Source organism: Melitaea cinxia, chromosome 24 (assembly GCF_905220565.1).
Source record: "Melitaea cinxia chromosome 24, ilMelCinx1.1, whole genome shotgun sequence".
Classification (NCBI taxonomy): domain Eukaryota; kingdom Metazoa; phylum Arthropoda; class Insecta; order Lepidoptera; family Nymphalidae; genus Melitaea; species Melitaea cinxia.
Window position 1 is genome coordinate 1,679,792 of NC_059417.1, and position 16,949 is coordinate 1,696,740.

Sequence of the window (16,949 nt, forward strand, 5' to 3'; positions counted from 1 at the left end):
TGGTTTTTAGTTTTTTTAAACTTTAAAATATAATATTAGTTTTGCTTAATCTTTATGTCAAGTATAGTACTTTATAAGTTTCTGTTATAGTTTGTCTTCCAGATAAGTTACTAACAGATTTGTCAGGAGGAGGTGAAACAGGTCACTGTGTTCTTACATCAACGAATCAATCCACAATTTTTGGATTTACAGGTCTTCGAATAGAAATACCTGACAGATAAACTGGAGCGATGTTACACTACTGACACTGTTAGGTATACATGCCCTAATATTAATAAAAAATGAAAAACATGAATGTTAAATATAGGTTTATTAACAATTTAATATAACTAACAATCCCTATGATTATGATTTTTTCCTTAAATATGTAACCAAAGCCTCTATCTCCTCTATGCTGTCTTTATTAACGTCTGAGTTCTCCTTACTCCCATTTAAAATAACATCCCTCATAGCAAGCGTCTTTAAAAATACCTCTGATTCACTCTCATCCTCTAAAATTGACTCATTTATGAGATTTGATAAATTTATCTCGTCCATTGTTTTTTCGTCTAAGACTTCCGGTTCGTACAGCCGCCGGAAGTTCTTTTTAATGATAAGACCAGCTTCCTCGAGTTTCCTCTTCGCTAATTTTAGAAACATTGGTGACTTGATCGTGTCACGTAACCAATTTTTAATTTTATTTTTCTTTTCTTCGATGCGTGCCTTGAATCTGCAATATAGGAATATTTTTAAATAAAAATATAACTTAAATGACCTCAGTGACCCCAGTAGGAAGTGAATTGTAAGTCGGAGTCAGGAAACTCAACATAAACGCCTAGACGAATACCTTTGTATAGCATATTGTGTACAGCGGTCCTATAGTATTGTGTACACCTGTCACTACTACCCATGTCATCTCACCGTTAAAGTTAAATATATTTTACAGTACATTATCGTATTACATACACCATTTTTCTTTGTTGGAATTCTTGTAACTTAATATGTAGATTAATTTTGTGTAATAAATCAAAATTAAAATTAAATGAAACAATATACAAATTAAAATTTTTAAAGTTGTTTTTAAATTGAAGCTAGCACCGATTCTAAATGTAGATTCTACAGAGAAGAATCGTCAAGAACATCGGCAGTTATTTGTTTTTAAATAATATATAAACTGTGTTTATTATTTGTTATATATTGTTGTTGTGTTTATTATGTAAATTCAGTGACTTGATTAACGTAACAAACATCGCATTTAGAAATATTTAAAGTATTTAAAGTAACAGATTTGATAACTAAGAGGGGACATAATTATAATCTCTTGTAATTAGTCTCATCGAGGTTTATGGCTATATTTCTATTTTTAGGGTCTATGTACAAGAATAGAGTGTAATGTCGCTTCAGTCTGTAAGATTCCACTGCTGGGCATAGGCCTCTTTCCTCGTGTAGGAGAAGGATCAGAGCTTAATCCACACGCTGCTCCAATGTGTGTTGGCGGATATATTCCCTACTATAAGTAACGATCGCTATCAAGTGTATATGATAACAGCCGGGACAGACGGCTTAACGTGCTCTCCGAGGCACGGATGGGAGACCCACAAGGATTGCACAAATAGACCAGGCAAACATCTGTATGGCCAATACAAATGTTTGTCATGTGCGCGGATCGAACCGGCAACCGCCAGCGCAACAGCCACAAAACAGTTCTGTGACCATTGCGCGAACGCGTCGTCAGTGTAATGTAATATGTGAATGTAATGTAAGTATACAATATTTTACCGAACCCTTATTATTTTGATGCTATATAAACCGCAATCCTACTTCAAAGGAGCAACCCTGGGGATCTCAAAAGTTCTTGTGTTCTTGTGGTAAAATAGGTAGCCAGTGTTTCAGGGGCGATACACTGGCACATGTATAAGCTACGTAACCGCTTACCACCAAGTGGGCTTTACGCTTGTTTGCCCATGTCGTCATGCAAAAAAACAAAAACAAAAAAAAATCTCTACTAACTTCTTCAACTCTCTTTCCCTTAGCCTCGCCTTCTCAATCTTCATCTTCAATTCAGGGACAGTGTACGCCTCGTTGTCAGTGACAGTCTGCTCCACCCACTCTGTGATCTCTGATACGCGGCTGTATACGCCCGGGGAGCGGGGATCACCACACTTCTTACCACCGAAGGATACTATCCCGATGAGGACACCGTCCCTCACGGCTGGACCGCCTGAATCGTGCTGGAATAATGATTCATTTAACGTTAGTTTAATTTTTGCAGTATTACATATTTTGTTAGTATACAAGTAAAAGCTTGGTTTAATCCAAGATACTAAATATATTTTTTTACCCGGTGACTCAGTAGGCAGTGTGCTTTCTGCTCTGTTTTTAAATCAATCATCACTTCATCACTTCAGCCTATCGCAGTCCACTACTGGCCATATGCTTCCAAAAGCTCGCGCCAAAAATGCCGCGAACTCATGTGTTTTGCCCATAGTCACTACGGTGGGCAGGTGGGTTGGTGATCGCAGGGCTGGCTTTGTCGCACCGAAGACGCTGCTGTCCGTCTTTGGTCTGTGTATTTCAAAGCCAGCAGTTGGATGGGTATCCCGCCTTCGGCCGGCTTTTTAAGTTCCAAGGTGGCAGTGAAACTGCGTTATCCCTCGCCTACGATACCCACGGGAAGAAAGGGGGTGGCTATATTCTTTAGTACCGTAGCCACGCAACAATTTAATTAAACCATCATTGTACATATATTATATATAGATTCGTATATCAATGTGTAGCTAACACTTGATTCAGAATACATATCACATTAAGAAGGAACGTGCGAAATTTAATAATTAATCTTAATATATATAAATCTCGTGTCACAATGTTTGTCCTCAATGGACTCCTAAACTACTTAACCGATTTTAGTCAAATTTGCACACCGTGTGCAGTTTGATCCAACTTAAAAGATAGGATATATTTTATTTTGATATATTATGTTATTATTATATTTCAGAAAAAAATAAAGTGATACGAAGTTCGCCAGGTCAGCTAGTATTTATTATATATTTGAAACCGACTTTGAGAACTTGACGAGAATTGTTACTTTACGGCGAACAAAATTGTACTTACGACGCAAAAACTGGATTTTGTTTTGTTAATGGATTGTATTATTTTGCTATATTATTACGATATTTTATAATAAATATGAAGTAAAAGAACAATTTAATAAGAAAGTTTAGAAAACACAAATTTGTACAAAAAAATTTAAACTAACGTAAGTTCTTTGTCAAGTACTTTCATAATTGTAACCTTACAGCGGTACGAAAAAAAAAAAATTTGTGAAGTAGGTAAAACTTTTTTATATACGTTTGACTTGGAGAGTAGGCTGGTGAACGCGTGACGAGAGCGTTACGAAAAGTGAGATCGGGCGAGGCGAACGGAAGTTGAGAGGGAGATATAAGTTAGTGAAGATGAAAGGCAGTTACGTTTTGTATGTTTTACTTCAGTCGTCTGATCTAAAGTACACTTGTTTTTTATTTAATTCAACGTGCAATTCCTATTTTCCTATTTTTATACATGATCATTTAATTTTACAATAAGAAAACTCTGAATATAATTTTTAATCAATATTCTAATGAAACAAAAATAGCTATTAAAACACAACACTTACGTTACAAGCATCTTTCCCGCCGGTCGCGTATCCCGCGCACAGCATTCTCGGCGAGATGTAGAATCGGTAAGCCTTCTGACACTCCTGCACCTTCATGATAGGAACCGGCACGAAACGCAGCCTGTCCGGTATGTTGCCGAAACCAGATTCCTAGAAGATATTGAATATGCTTATAAAGTATAGAAGATCAGAAGCTTAGCTTAAGCTTTTATGTAATTAGCTCGGCAAACAAGCGTATGGCTCACCTGATGGTAAGCGATTACCGTAGATCACAGACTCATGCAACACAAGATGCATCGCAAACGCGGTGCCGACCCTATCCCCAATTCCCCCCAGGAGGTAGGACACAGGAGAAAATAAGCTCAAATCTAGAGTAGCACACGTACCACAACCTTACAAAAGATTACGAACAAATAATACTTTTAAACTGTAAAATAGCCGACAAGTTGATAAAAAATTACTTTTTTAAGAAACTCTCAATAATTACTAATTCAGTCATATTACATTGAGGTAGGGCACAGCAGGATCGTAGGATCCTAGGGAAAGTTGCCGGATCTCCTACTGGGCGCGTCCCCTAGGTGGTGGATGGGGGAATGCCACTCGCCTGGTTCCGCAGTGGTAGGGGTCTTAGGTCCTGGACCCCCGTGGACCAAAAACCGGCGAACAAACGGGGCCGGTGGTTCGTCGAGAGGTGTTGTCTTGTGGGTGCCGTTCCTCTCTGGGTGTCGGGGCCCGAATGTTTTTATTCAGGCCAGCCGCGGCGAGGCGGTGCATGCTAGCGCGACCCCATCTCGCCCCACTTAGGCTGAGGTCTGCTCACACGTGGATGGTGTTTATTCAGTAAGAGTCTGACTTCCCTCCGGTGCCCCTTTGCCGGAGGGTGTCCATGAAGATTTTCCCCACGTTAAAAAAAGAGCACAGCAGAATATGTCCCGCTCAAAACCTGGAGCAGCCCTTCTGAGGAAATGTCTCAACCTTACAGAAGACCACAGCTAAATAGCACTGCTCTCAAGCGTTGTATTCCTGTGACGAGTAGGGTAGCCAGGCTGTGTTGACAGCCGTAATAGGGTCTTCAATGCACTTGCGTGTTCTGGTATTGCAGACATCCAGAGACTATAGTAATCACATAACATTAAGCGGAATGTACGTTTGCTTTCTACCCAAGTGTCATAAAAAAGGAATAATAAACAAGGATTCCGTACACAGGTTGTTTAAACTTTATAAGGAGAGATTTTGAGAATTTTCAGAATATGCAAGAGGACAATGGTCGAGGAAAAAATTTCGAAGAATTTTCTATCATTGATTCTTTGGAATGTATAATTTCAAAAACAACAATTTGTTAACACGATTTAATTATATTGAAATTATATTATTAAAGTAATATATCGCTGACGCAGTTTCCACTAATACAACTTTCTGTTCCAGGTGTTGTTGATTCGATTTTCGTTCGAGTATAGGTTTAATTTACATTTACTATAAATATGTATTACATAAATACAGGCTTATATTGTTTATATGTATGTGTATAAATAATACTAGCTGACCTAGCAAATGTTGTTTTGCCATATATATTATAAACCCCCTTTAACCCCTACGCTTGTAACTTAGGGGTATGAAAAATAAACGTTGGCCGATTCCCAGACCTACCCGATATTCACAATTTTATAAAAATCGGTTCAGCCGTTTCGGAGGAGTATTGTAACTAACATTGTGACACGAGATTTTTATATATATGAAATATTTGATATGAAACTAAACTGAATGTACTATAAATACTGAAATAAAGAGAGTTATAAAATAAAATATGTTCAAATAATTCAACATAAATATTTTAAAACTTTATGAAAAATAAATAAAACATTAAAAGCGCTGGAGGATAGTTTCCAACGTCTATAAATTCAGGTCAAACAATCAAATGAAACGTTCATTGTATTATACGCTAGTTGTGACCGCGGTTTCGACTACTAAATAAAATAAATAAATAAAAAGTAACCAGTAATCGACTGGTTAGCGATCTACAGTTCTGTGACTTTTAGGTTCGATCCTTACTCATATTAAAACTATTATAAATATTTAATTAAAAAAAAAAAAAAAAAACGAGTGTGCTTTAGACCGACCGGCTGAAGTAAAACTTCTTTGGTAATAGGCCAATACTGTGTCTTAGGCTAAGCGCGCACTGGCGGCCAGGCCACAGCGGCCAGTATTGCGACCAGGCCGCGAGTGTCGCGACCAGCCGCAAGCGTCGCTCCCAAGCCATAGCCCATAACGATATAATTTGAACACTCCGTAAAGAGTAAAACATCTATCCGCGGCGACCAGTGCGCGCACACTAGCGCACGATCGTACAATTCTTCGAATCTCGATGGCCGCGGCGGCCGGCTGGCCGCAGGTAAGCCGCAATGATCTCGTTGGCCGCGAGCGGCCAGCGGCCCGCGTGTGCAAGTGCGCGCTCTATGATACGATGTACATACATTTCGGTGGCCGCCGCGGCCCGGCCGCTGCGGCCAGGCCGCCAGTGCGCGCTTAGGCTTAGATATACGAAACGTAACTGGCTATGAGAGAAAAAGAGAAAGAAAATATGTGCTCGTACCTCTCTCTTGCTCCGTTCGACTCGTCCGATCACACTTTTCGCAACACTCTCGTCACACATTCACCAGCTTATTTTCCAAGTCAAGCGTACGTAAGGAAGATTTACTACAAAAGTTATAAATGTGAATGTTTGAATGGATGTATGTTACTTCTTCAACCAAATCTACTGACCTTATTATCATATAACTTGTTACTTAGCTGGAGATTTTGAATAGCACATAGGCTTCTTTAAATCACAAAATTTCCTTAGGATTGGTCATTACGTGGGTGTAGCCGCGAGGTGCAGCTAATTTTAAATATTTGTAAAGGTCATACAAATTTGTGTGAGTGTGTATCGTAGCAAGTGGAAAGAAGTGGTCTCTGTCTACCTCTACGGGAAAGAGGCGTGATTATATGTATGTATGTATCTAACGACTGCCTTTCTACATGGTACATGAAAATAAAATCTATATTAGATTTTAAGTCAGATCTAGAGTTATAACTGTAAAAATCTTATTTCGTGTTTGAGCAGAAAGAAACATACAAATAAACAGACAGATAAACACTCTTGAATATTTTCGCGTCTATGGCTCTCGTTAATACATATATAATAAGTTTTACTCAAATAAGTAAGGAGTGCCCAGCAGTATGGCTGAACCAATAAATTTCACATTTACAGACTTGACTCTTTGGTGCAACAAAGTCAGCCCTGCGGTCACCAACCCCAGCTGCCCTGCGTGGTGACTATGGGCAAAATATATAAGTTCACGGCATTTTTTGCGTGAACTTGTGGAGGTCTATGTCCAGCAGTGGACTGAGATAGGATGATGATGATGATGATGATAATGATGAGATACCGGATGGTTACATTTTTTACGTACTAGCTATACCCGCGGTTTTACAAGCGTTATTTTTATGAAAAAAATATCCCATAGCCTTTCTCGGTAAATGAGCCAACACAAAAAAATCCAATTCGAACCTGTGGTTTAAAAAAACAAATAAACAAATTCTAAACATTTTTGAATATCATATCAAAAATTGACCGCTCCAGCGGGGTTCGAACCCATTCAATTTTTGATATGATATTCAAAAATGTTTAGAATTCCTAATGTGTGGGTAACACAAAAATAAAATCGTACATATTAAAAATAGCATGGTGTCGTCTCCTGTCAAAGATTTTCATTGTAATATGAAACTTTGAATAGTTACGGGTCTCTGTAAAGAACTCACTATAGACGGCGCCACGGTTCGCTTAAACCGAAAATAAAAATCATCATATCAAAAATTTCGCTCTAGCGGGTACATCGTTCCATAGCTTAATTGGCTAGAGCGCAGACACGGTCAGTCGGAAACGCGGGTTCGAACCCCGCTGGAGCGGTTAATTTTTGATATGATATTAAAAAATGTTTAGAATTCCTAATGTGTTGGTAACACAAAAATAAAATCGTACATATTAAATAAACAAATTGTTCAGTTCTATAATATTAGTTATAGTAGCCCAATATTATTAGAATTATCACACCGCGGTTCCGTAGCGTATAAATTAGTTATACAGCTGTGTTTGATCTCACGTGCATATTATTGATATTTCGAACTGAAGTTCAACTGCTAAATAAACAACGAAAGTTATATTAGATGGTATAATTCATATTTTAAACTGCTTCGAGTATTTCTGTCAGTCAGTCAGTTCAGCCTATTGCAGTCCACTGCTGGACAAAGGCCTTCCCAAGTTCGCGCCAGAAATCCCGGTTTTCCGCGATCCTCATCCAGCCTACACTGGCAATCTTGCGTAGATCGTAAGAGTAAGTAGTATTTACTTATTCAGTATTTCAGTACTTATCCATTTTCAATATAAATCAAAATAAATAATTTCTTAATTCAAATTAAATTAAAAATTAAATCCTATTAAGAAGCATCTTGTATTATGATTTTCCAATGTATTAGTTGATATTATAATTAACTGTAGTTATAGTAAAGCTGACAATCCGCATTGGTGCAGCGTGGTGGATTAAGCTCTGATCCTTCTCTTACGTGGGGAAAGAGGCCTATGCCCAGCTGTGGGATATTACAGGTCGAAACGTATAGTGCTGAACATCTTCTTTCTCTATGAAGAAGGATCTAAAAAGGATCGGAGCTCAATCCATCACCCTTCTCCATTTCGAGTTGGCGGATATATTCCCTACTAGGAGTAACGATCGTTATCAGGTGTTTATGATAACAAGCGGGACCGACAGTGAACGTGCTCGCCGCACGGCACGCTGGAGAGACCCATAAAGACTAACAACCGAATCGGAAATAAATATTTGTATAAACATAAGTATCTACTCCGAGCGGGATCAAACCCGCGACCGTCGGTGTTTAGGCGCTGACGACAAGGACGTACCATCGTACACCAGAGTATTGTATCTAACTTATGTTTTACATATTCTTAAGTCTAAATAGTAATCTAAGTTACAGGTAGAAATAATTGCAAAAATAAATTGGAAGTCCAGAAAAACGAAAACTAGACAAAAAGCTGGAGTTGCTAACACGAATATTGTCTAGACAGGATTAGATCGTTTAAGTGTCTGTAAATTTTTGATAGCAAAATCATCAGTTCTTCCTCCAGTGAATAAAAATGTATAAGAAAAGATCCTACATTTCAAGACAAAATAATTAATACCGTGTGATTTATTGTGATTAACGCATACCTATTAGTATGAAGTCATCGTGTCATTCTGGAGATTCATTAGCTAAAATAGGTACCGAAATATTATAAGCAAGGTTTAGATGCTCCTGGGAAAAGTTATGTAAAATTTTATTATGAAAGCACCGTCTCATGAGAAACATTTCCCTGTGCTATCACATCTCTGCATGCGCTAGATTTTTAAATAAAACATTCGAATTATGATTTTTTTTCCCCTTACAACATAATATTTATTTTAGACTTTTTTTAGAAACACTAGATACACCAAAGAAACATTAAATAAGGTATTTTTTAAGCAATGGTAGATTTATCGAAATATCACAGATAAAAAAAAATTGACTTCATAATCTCACACATAAGAGACACTCGGAGAGACGGAGAGAATTCCCAGGGGTTGTAATTTTTGTGTTGCTCTTGGTGAAGGATTTTGAACGAAATTACAGCTATTGGGAGAGAAGAGGGGGGTGGCGTTTGTAATGGCTAAGACTAGCTGTTCACAAAACAACTCTGTGGATTAATAATACAAAATGGGTAAAAGAATAAAAATCTAAATGAATATTACATAATTTTAGCTATGACTGTTTGAAACGTGCCTCCCTTCCCATTTCCACCCTTTAATCTTCACATATTGTGATATTTCCATACAAAGAAATGTAGTCGTTTGTCTCTAAAGAAAGCCGGGACAATTTTAAAGTGAACTCTTTTATGAAATGAGCTACGCTCGCTCGCTACTGAAATGTTCAATGTTAACTTTGAAATAGTGTTTAAAAGACCTTATCTATGAGATAACCGAGTGAGATATTCGTATAGTTAAGATTAGTCATATGTTCAAAAAAATTAAAAAATCGAGAATATTGTATCTAAAATTTACCTACGTATAAAAAAATATTCGTTTTAAAATTATTAAAAATGTAATATTGAAATGCATATCTCTTCTAAGACCGTAAGACTGGACACAACAAGGATTTTGCATTGTGTCGACAAAGGTTCTGTTCTGTTCTGTTAAGTTGTTCTGATAACACTTTTGATTTTTCACCATCAGGTGTACGCTTTATTTGCCGCCATCGCTTCATTTACTTTAGCTTGTAATATCCCACTACTGGGCATAGATCTCTTTCATCATGAATGAGAAGGATCGTAGCTTAATCCACCACGCTGCTCCAATGCATGTTGTTGGATATATTCCTTACTATGAGTAATGACCGCTATCAGGTGTACATGATAACAACCGTGACCAACGGTTTTACGTGCTTTCTGAGGCACGAGAGACCTACTAGGACCGGAAATAAATATTTGTATAAATACAAATGCTGTGTGCTGTGTGGCTACGGCACTAAAGAATTTAGCCACCCCCTCTCTTCCCGTGGGTGTCGTAAGAGGCGACTAAGGGATAACAAGGTTCCACAACCATTTTGGAACTTAAGAAGCCGACCGATGGCGGGATAACCATCCAACTGCTGGCTTTGAAATACACAGGCCGAAGACGGGCAGCAGCGTCTTTGGTGCGACAAAGCCAGTACTGCGGTCACCAACCCGCCTGCCCAGCGTGGTGACTATGGGCAAAACACATGAGTTCACGATATTTTTGACGTAAACTTGTGGAGGCCTATGTCCTGCAGTGGACTGTATAGGCTGTAATGATGATAAATACAAATATCCACTCCAAGTGCGAATCGACCTACGACCGTCGGTATTTAGGTGCCACCGACACGACAAACGCATCATTACATATATTCATTACATATATTCAGTCATCACATATAGTTTACCACCATAGCAGTAAAAGAATAGAAAAAAAAACTGCATACGCTTATTACTCACATGTGTACTGCCCCATCCAGTCACAATCAAGATGTCATCTGATTCAATCAAGTAATCCTTAGCTGGTAGGTTGAGGACGGCTATGTTGCGACCGATTGGCAAAGGGCGGTCTAGACGAAGCAGGGAGTAGTCGTAATCGGCGTTGCCAGGCGAGTAACCACTTGGAAAGAATACCTATAAATCAAGTTAAAATTTATCTACTTTACTTTTTATAGAGTGCCGCGTCAGTGCCTACATACCGCTGGTTTGCGGGTTCGATTCCCTTTCGGGATGGATATTTGTATTTAGAAATATTTCTTTCTGGTGGAGTTTCTGGATGTCTGACCTTGTGGGTTTCATATTATGCATCGGGGAGCACGTTATGCTACCGGTCCCGGTAGTTATCATAAATACATGACAACAATCGGTACTCATAGTAGGGAATTCATCCACCAATATACAATGGAATGTAATGGTATTAATAGTATCTGTGGGAAACGTACTAAGCAAACTATACAAATTCCAGGATCCAGAAATACCATACACAAATAAGCTTAAAACATCCGGACCACTACGAATATGGCCTACAAATATTCACCAATGTACGGGGATTAAAATCGCAACTGTTAGTTCATCAGCCACACAATAATCTTCTCAATGTTCTTACGCATCTCCCCACTCTGCCTCGGAGAGGACGGAAATTGTTTTTCCTGGTCGCTATCATAAAGACGAGATGCCGATTATTTCTTTTGGTTGTACAATAGCGTGTAGGAATCAGGTCTAGTCCACCTACTAGAAGAATTTCCCCAAGGTTTTCCAAGTAAGTTCATATATGTATTTACAAACACGCGATATAATTTGTGTGCCTCGGAGAGCACGTTAAGCCTTCGTTTCCGGTTGTTATCGTGTATACCTGATAGCGATTGTTACTCATAAGAAGGAATATATCCGCCAACCCACATTGGAGCAGCGTGGTGGATTAAGGTCTCATCCTTCTCCTACATGGGGAAAAAAGCCTAAGCCCAGTAGTGGGATATTACAGGCTGAAGCGTATGTAGCTATTATTTCCATGTACATTTATATAAAAAATATATATTTAGCTAGACTGTTACCTATAACACAAGAATTAAGTTGCTTACCTTAGGAACAGACGACTGGATGTGAATGTTTTAAGATGTATAATTACCTTGTTTACTCTCGCTTGATAACCTCCTCGGTTGTGAAACGAACTTCCAGCCCTCACGATGAAAGGGACAAGTTTTCGCTTATCACCGTCGTAAGCGCTGAAAACATTTTAATTACTTTTTAATTATTATTCTAATATATAAAATTCTCGTGTCGCGGTGTTTGTAGTTAAACTCCTCCGAAACGGCTTGACCGATTCTCATGAAATTTTGTGTGCATATTGGGTAGGTCTGAGAATCGAACAACATCTATTTTTCCTCCCCTTAAAATGTTAAGGGTAAACAACCTCTATTTTTTTTAGATAAATTATTTATTTCTTTTTTTTTTTAATATGATTTGGCATTGAAAAATACATACAATCCTAAATTTTCACCCTTCTTTTTTTTTTTTTTTATATGTCACTAGGTCGGCAAACAAGCTTACGGCTCACCTGATGGTAAGCGATTACCGTAGCCTATAGACACCTGCAACACCAGAAGCATCGCAAGCGCGTTGCCGACCCAATCCCCAATCCCCCCAGGAGCTCTGGTCACCTTACTCACCAACAGGAACACAATACTGCTTGAAAACAGTATTATTTTGCTGTGATCTTCTGTAAGGTCGAGGTACTACCCCAGTCGGGCTGCTCCGTATTTTGAGCAGGAAATTCCTGCTGTGCCCTACCTCAGTTTAAACTTCTTCTACCACCAACCCCTATTTTTAATGGCAAGACAACGTTTGCCGAATCAGCTAGTTTTTATATACAATTAAGTCGGCATACAGGCGTACGGCGCACCTGATGGTAAGCGATTACCGTAGCCTATAGACGCCTGCAACACTACAAGCATCAGTGCGTTGCCGACCCCGACCTCTGAGCTCTGAGCTCTGGTCATATTACTCACTACAGGAACACAACGCAAAAGCAGTACTATGAAGCTGTGATCTTTTGTAAGGTCGAGGTACTTCTCTAAGCGCGCTGCTCAGATTTTGAGCGGGATATTTCTTGTTGTGTCCTGCCTCAGTGAAAATTAATTCTATTAAAACAAAGCTAGTCAAATTTATAAATTAATTATACTGGAACTGAGTTTCGTCTGTTGAATTGTGTCGCATCATTCTATATATCATGGCATTATGAGTTTTAGTTTGATTTTCCATATATTTTATAGTAATCGTATATGAAGACGCACCATAAACGTTATACTAGTGTGTCAAACGGGTTTTATTTATTTAAAACTAGCTGCCCGGACAGACTTCGTTCTGTCAAAAGTTAATAATAAAAGTTTTTTTTTTAAGTTTTAAAACCTTCCGTGGGCCTTCGGGAACATACATAAAATAAATCGAGTTATGCGCTCAGCACCATTTATTTTTTTATTTTTTTTATAGATTATTTCATTATAGATAGTACATAAAATAGCTAAAAAACTACAAATACGAAACATTTAAATACTTATTTTAAAATGTCATAGCTCAAAAATATATTTACCATTTTAATTGTTAATGTGATTGCACTTTCATAGTAGAATACGAGTATGCATACAATAAATTTCTGAACATAAAATATGAATTCGATATTATACTAATAATGTTATAACAGTATTAAGGATTTCATACATATTCATAAGTAGCGAAATTATGAGAAAACATTTTGATTTAAAAATCAAGTGAAATCGCGGGAAAGGGCTAGTCACTCATTTATGTATACGAAGAAATGAAATTGGAGTGTCTGTTTGTAATATTAAAATAACAGCATAAATGCATATGGATGTATACACGGTAGATACATATACCAAACTAACATTTTTTTTCAATTTTTGTCTGTCTGTCTGTTTGTTTCGGCTAATCTCCGAAACGGCTGGACATATTTTGACGCGACCTTTACTAGCAGATAGCTCATGTAATAAGGAGTAACTTAGGCTACTTTTATTTTAGAAATGTATTAATTTTGCAGTTGCGAACTAAACAATATATTTTTTCAATTCCACGCAGACGAAGTCGTGGGCACAGCTAGGACTGAAATATAAAGGTTTGGCGTTTGTCCAATAGTAAACACGATAATATTATTTCAACCGCTTGAATACCACAGTAATTATATGCAACCAATTGTACTACCACATAAGTAGGGTTGAAATTCCGCGACATAATAAATCGCTTTGATTCTTTTTATGTTTCGAAAGAATTAATTGCGTTGTACTCATTCAAAAAATTTAAAAATAATATTATTACAAAACGATTATTTTCGCGTAAATGTAAGAATTTTAAACATTAACAAAACAAAAAAAGTTATAGTCCAAGTAGGTGGTATTTAAAATTTCATTTTCAAGGTATTGCTTTATTCGTCTTTTGTTATTTATATTAGCTTTAGCATAGAAACAGTAGTAACTTATAAAACCCGCCTAACATAATGGAAATAAGTAGTATGCGAAGTATCTATGACAAAAATAAAATTCAGAAACACGCATAACAAAAACAAAGTCATTGAAGTCATACTTACCATTCGAAATAATTTCCAGCTGTGACAATGTAATACAAACAGACAGAAGAGTGAATGAAGGTAAGAATGAAGTTTTTTCCCATGATTCAAAATAATGTCCTGTTGTAAAAATCCACTGAATATTACAGGAAACAGAAGGATGTACGAAGGTAATAAGTAATGTTATTCTTACGTAAGTCTATAAAACAATGACCAGCTGCTAAAATCCATTTAACATTTTGTAGGCCAAAGACAAAAGCAACTCTCTCTTGAAAGTAAAAAGTCATTTTATCTGTATGATTCAAAATGGCTGGTAATATCCAGCGAAAAATCTGAAGCAGCCTGACTGGGGAAGTACCCACAACTTAGAACTTACAGAAGATCACAGCTAAATAATACTGCTTTCAAGCAGTATTGTGTTCCGGTGGTTAGTAAAGTGATCAGAGCTCCTGGGGGGATTGTAGGGTCAGCAGCATACTTGCGGCAGAATAAGACAGAATCATGAATGAAGGTAAGAAGCAAGCTCATACTGACGGTTCACAACAATGTCAAAATTTAAGAATCCACTGAATAATACAAAAGACAGAAGCAGGAATGAAAGCAAGACGCAATCGTTACTTACGATTCAAAGCAATGTCCAGCTGTAAGTATCCACTGTTCATCGATGATGGATCCGCCGCACCAGTGCTTTCCACTCCTGGATATGGCAACGTTATAAGGGTACATGTTAATGCATGTCTCCATACCGCCGATGATACGACGGACTGCGGAACTTCGAAATGCCCAAGCCAGTTGACGATCGGTTTTTGTGTCTGGGAATACTGTAATACGTGAAAATGAAACTATTTGATTGAAATTACTCTAGATGTCATATTAAGTCATTAAAGGTCTGCTCAATGCTAGTCGTGTTTATATAAACAAGGTTCTGTTGTGAATACTTCTATAATAATAAACAAAAGAGTATATATGCGTGTATGTGTCAAGTAGATGGAAGTGTGTGTAACGATTAAAAAAAATTTGCATTCTGCTCTTCTCTATATAATCTATGGGTGTATGAAATTTCATACTCCTCCGTCCAGTTTTCTTAAAAAGGGGTACAAAGTTTTTGCTTCACGTATTAATACATATTATAGATACATATGGAAAGTCAAGGTTTTTTTTTAAGATAGAAAATATTATTGTTAGCTAAAACGCTAATAACCATGTTTTACGTTCTTTGTATACGACACGATATATGATTCAGCCTGTAAAATCCCACTGCTGGCCATAGGTCTCTTTTTCCATGCAGTAGAAGGGTTAGAGCTTAATCTACCACGCTTAATAACAACCGGGACTGATAGCTTTACGTGTTCTCCGAGTTACGGTGGGGTCACCCACAAAGACAGACATCCAAACCGAAAATATATATTTGTTCAAATACAAATATTCACCTCGATTGGAAATCAAACCCGCAAACCACCGGTGTTTTAGATGACTACTCATACCACAACACCAGAGTGGATGCTATATACACAAGACCTAAAAACAAACAGGCTACAACCATCTTTTGCGTGGACTATAAAATTATTCGTCATTTGCGCAGATCTCATCTACCATAAGCATGTTAGTTTAGTTGCAGAAATCGCATTCATCGTATTCAGCCTGTATTATCCTACTGCTGGGTATAACCCTCTTTCTCCATGTAGCAGAAGGGTTTGAGTTCACTCCACCACACTGATCCACTGCGGGTGGATATTGCAGTAAGCACTGCGTTAAAAGTTAACTTATTAATAAAATATGAATGATAGTATAAATAATAAATAATAAAACATAAATGGCTCTCGTATTCAAGAAATAGCTTTCACATATAACGCAAAAGTAATATGCTAAACAATTACCTGGATAACTTCTTGCGTCACTTTCGATGCGGTATCTTCTAGAATTATTATCATTAACAAATCGATACCTCTCTTCTAACAATGTGACTAAATCTTTATCACTAACACTCTCTTCAATTGCTTCATCAGTACGATTATCATTTTCTTCATCACTAAAATCAGCTTCCACTTCTAGGTCGTCTTGTAAACTCATATCACCATCTGCGATATTAATTTTTATGATCAACATGTTTAGCGAAAACATAAAAATTGTTGATTTTTTAAAATTTACGTATTTCATTTTTTGTTTATATTATTTTCTTTCTTTCGTCACCGTTTTATTTACATTGTACATTTGTTACACCGAGTATGTAGATGTAATTCGGAAGCTGAGTTTGTTTGTTTATCTACATTCTTTAGGCTTTTTTTATAAGATTATTTTTATTTTGTTTTGTTTATTTATTAGGTTAGCCAACCGTTGTTTACAGTGATTCATAAATGTTTAGCATTGAGAAATTATACATCACACATAAATGCAACAACCATATATAGGCTAACACTGCATGCAAAAATCACAGTTGCACTTAGTAAAAACATAAAAGTAAATTAAAACTTTATCAAAAAGGACATAATATAAATCAAATAAAAGAATGCATATAAATGTTTTACATCAAGAACAACATTTTTAAACAAAATCAAGAACTTGCTGTAAGCTTATACTAACACAAAATATGGTTGCATCATATAATACAATAAATAAGTAATAGTTAA

At 37.1% G+C, this 16,949-nt stretch overlaps 1 protein-coding gene across 1 annotated transcript; it reads right to left on the reverse strand.

Moving 5' to 3' along the window:
* Nucleotides 1-297: 297 nt before the first annotated feature.
* Nucleotides 298-16,428, reverse strand: LOC123665745 (transmembrane protease serine 11D-like). Its single transcript, XM_045600007.1, has 7 exons — nucleotides 16,200-16,428; nucleotides 14,945-15,143; nucleotides 11,875-11,971; nucleotides 10,710-10,883; nucleotides 3,635-3,784; nucleotides 1,990-2,210; nucleotides 298-709 (listed from the first exon to the last, which is right to left on the reverse strand). Exons 1-7 carry the CDS (start codon nucleotides 16,426-16,428, stop codon nucleotides 346-348), a joined length of 1,434 nt encoding a protein of 477 aa, XP_045455963.1. The 3' UTR covers nucleotides 298-345.
* Between the last annotated feature and the right edge of the window lie 521 nt (nucleotides 16,429-16,949).